General features: G+C 55.6%; 1 protein-coding gene across 1 annotated transcript; it reads left to right on the top strand.

The window, feature by feature from the left end:
* Positions 1-1,027: 1,027 nt before the first annotated feature.
* On the top strand, positions 1,028-3,106 carry LOC112466478 (the record flags this gene model as incomplete). Its single annotated transcript, XM_025034577.1, has 1 exon — positions 1,028-3,106. A coding segment is annotated over exon 1 (2,079 nt), but the record flags the coding sequence as incomplete, so codon positions are not given.
* Between the last annotated feature and the right edge of the window lie 128 nt (positions 3,107-3,234).

Below are 3,234 nucleotides of genomic sequence, written 5' to 3'. Positions count from 1 at the left end.
TTCGCTTTATCGCAAATCCGGGTACGGCTCTACCGCCCCCCGAGCATCTGGTCCTTCGAGCCGGATAATCATATCTTCGCGATTAGTCTATTACCGCCGACCTTTCGCGTGTCCTCATTGTTCGAAGTCACCGAATCTTTCTGTAACGCGTAGTGCAATAGCGCGTGACCTTGCGGGTCTCGCAGGATCTCCCGTTTCGCAACGCTCGCTTCGCGAAGGGAATTCTCGCGTAGCATCGCGCAATCGGCCATCAGCCATCTGTAATCTACGCGAATTCGCTGAATTCTTATTCTCGCATTAACGAGGTGCAATAACGCTCGGCGTGCTGACAACTCGTGTCTCGCGCGGTATCTCTCGTGCAACGCTAGCTTCGCAACGGGAATACGCGTGCGAACTTCGTTCGTCATAGCTCGGGCCGCAGCCGTTAATCGCCTTAAAATCGAATCCGCGCTAGCCGCGGTAATTAGTCGCCATTTGATTGATTTAATCGTAACCGAAATATTCGGTCGAATATCCGAGTATTCCGGGCCAGCGATACTATCGCGCATAGAGACAACGGCCGTGGCCTTCGCTTACGGGCCGGTCTCGCGCGCGTTGTTTTTTCTGTATAGTCTCGAGCATCGCTCGTGTTTACGTCGTTGCGAGGTACGTACAGCCCGACCCAGCACTTGTATTATCCCGACATTCGTGCTCCGTCCGAGAGTACCATCGCTCGAAAATATTATTGTCACCGATCGAGAATATTTGCCGTTCGAACTCTGCGACGCGTGTTTATCGCGCTAATCCAACGGCTGATATTCTCCGCGTCCAACTCGAGGAATATTATCGAGAATATTCCCTCGAGACTTGCGCGAGCGCCGAACAGAGCCGTCCGTTACCCCTCACCCTGGCGACCTGACTTTCGTGATTGTTTCGCCGGGTTTCGATATTGTTGGTTCGAGTTGCCGTCGCCTCCGACTGCCTATTCGTCGTTTACCCTTCGCTCTTAGCTTCGTCTGTCTGTGGTGGACGACCCCCTTGTTACATCATGTCGAAAAACGCATATGCTCGTCGCGAAGTATGCAATCGGCGTATGCAAGAAATACACGACCTCTCCCTACAAGCCGCGACCGACGCGGCAATACGAGCGACCTTCCTCGCTCGCTACTCGAGCGTAGCGAAGATCGCGGACGATTTTGAGGCCTCCCACCTGAAGGTCATACAAGAAGCGGCGGATTTCGAGGTCGAGGACGGAATCCGAGCCAGTTTCGACAAGATGCATTACGCCGTAAAGAGTCGATATCACCGTGAAACGGGCGCGCCATTCGCAGGCGCGCCGGCACAGCCCTCGGGTCCGGCCTCAGTGGTCAAGTTGCCTAAGATCCCGCTGCCGCAGTTTTCCGGCGACCTTACGTTGTGGCCTTCCTTCATCGCGTTGTTCAACGCGGCGATACATAACCAGCAGATTTCCGCGATAGAGAAATACCAGTATCTGCTGGCTTCACTCAAAGGGGAACCACTCAACGTGGTGAAAAACCTGCCGTTTTCCGATGAGTACTATCTGATCGCTTACGACTCGCTGGTCGATCGATACCGGAATAAGAGAAGGTTAGCGGACCATCACTTGAATTCGATAATCGAGGCAAAGCCATTGAAGGCGGAGACGGCCGAGGCTCTTCACCACTTATTAGATACGTTTACCGAGAACACACGCGCGCTCGCATTGATGAAGTTCCCTACCGATTCATGGGATTTTATCCTACTGAAGTTCTTGTTAGACAAGCTTCCTCGTTCCCTTCGGGAAAAATTCGAGTCGGCTCACCGGGCTGAGGAGATACCGCGATATACACAACTCACGAAATTTCTAGCGGAGCATTGTCAGGTTCTCGAGGCCGTCGCGGGCCCGTCCTCCAAAACCAAGTCCACACCGGTCTCTTCGTTCGTGACTAACGCGGCCGGCTGCCCCGTTTGTAAGGAGTCTCACTACGTGTCGAAGTGCTCCCAGTTTTTAAAACTCTCGCCGAGGGAGAGGCAGGCTAAGGCTCGTGACTTGAGATTGTGCCTCAACTGCCTGCGCTCGGGGCATGGCATGAAAGACTGTCCGTCCGCGTGGGCATGTCGGTCCTGCGGCACAAAGCATCATACGCTTCTGCATTACGAGCAGAGCTCGAATACTACTCCTAAGCCCGAACCCATTAGCGCGACTCCAGCCGAACCGGACGCCGTACCCGCTCCTCAGTCGGAGGATGCGCCGATTGTAACAATGACTAGCCGGGCCAATAGCATCGTCCTCCTGTCCACCGTACGAGCCGAGGCGATAGACGCGCGTGGCAATGCGTTCCCCGTACGCATATTGCTGGACAGCGCGAGTCAGGCCAACTTTATTACCGAGGGCTGCCTCCGGAAGGGCGGCTTTCGTCGCACCAAACACAGTGCAACCGTGTTGGCGATAAACGAAGCCAGGGCGGCCACGACGAGGGGCCTCACCTCCCTCGTGATCCGCGCGCGCGGTCGCGACGACACTCGGTTCTCGATAGAGGCTACGGTCCTCTCGCGCATAACCTCGCCGCTGCCTAATGACAAGGTGGAGGTCCAGCCGTGGAAACACTTGAAGGGATTGCCGCTCGCGGATCCCGAATATTTCGTGCCTGGCGGTGTTGACATCCTCCTGGGGGCGGACTCGTTTGTGTCGGTGCTACGGGAGGGCCGTCGTAAGGGGGAGAGGGGAGAACCCGACGCCTTCAATTCAGTCTTCGGATGGGTTCTGACGGGCGCGGTATCCCCATCAGTCCAAGCAGCGCCCTTGAGGTCATTCGCGACTACGCTCGAGTCGATCGCGACATCGGTGGGTCGCTTTTGGCAATTGGAGGAGGTGCCGGAGGACTCTTCTTGTTCGGACGAGGATCGACGCTGCAAGGAAATCTTCGCCAAGACCACGTATCGTGACCTCTCGGGTCGTTTCGTGGTCTCGTACCCGTTCGCGTCGGATCCTCCTACATTCGTCGGCTCGCGCTCCATTGCGGTTAGTCGTCTCCGCGCACTAGAACGTCGATTTAAATCTGATCCGGAGTTCAGAGCTAGTTACAATAGTTTCATGCGGGACTATCTCGATAGCGGACACATGGAGGTAATTCGCAATCCATTCCCGTCGGATGGCCACATTTATTATCTACCGCACCACGGTGTGTATAAACTCGATAGCACTACCACTAAGTTGCGGGTAGTGTTCAACGCGTCCTCGCGAGGCCCGGACGG

This window comes from Temnothorax curvispinosus, unplaced genomic scaffold, assembly GCF_003070985.1.
Source record: "Temnothorax curvispinosus isolate PA1 unplaced genomic scaffold, ASM307098v1 QBEX01016254.1, whole genome shotgun sequence".
NCBI lineage: Eukaryota > Metazoa > Arthropoda > Insecta > Hymenoptera > Formicidae > Temnothorax > Temnothorax curvispinosus.
Note: the sequence above shows the minus strand (reverse complement) of the source record. Positions and strands in the feature narration are given on the sequence as shown.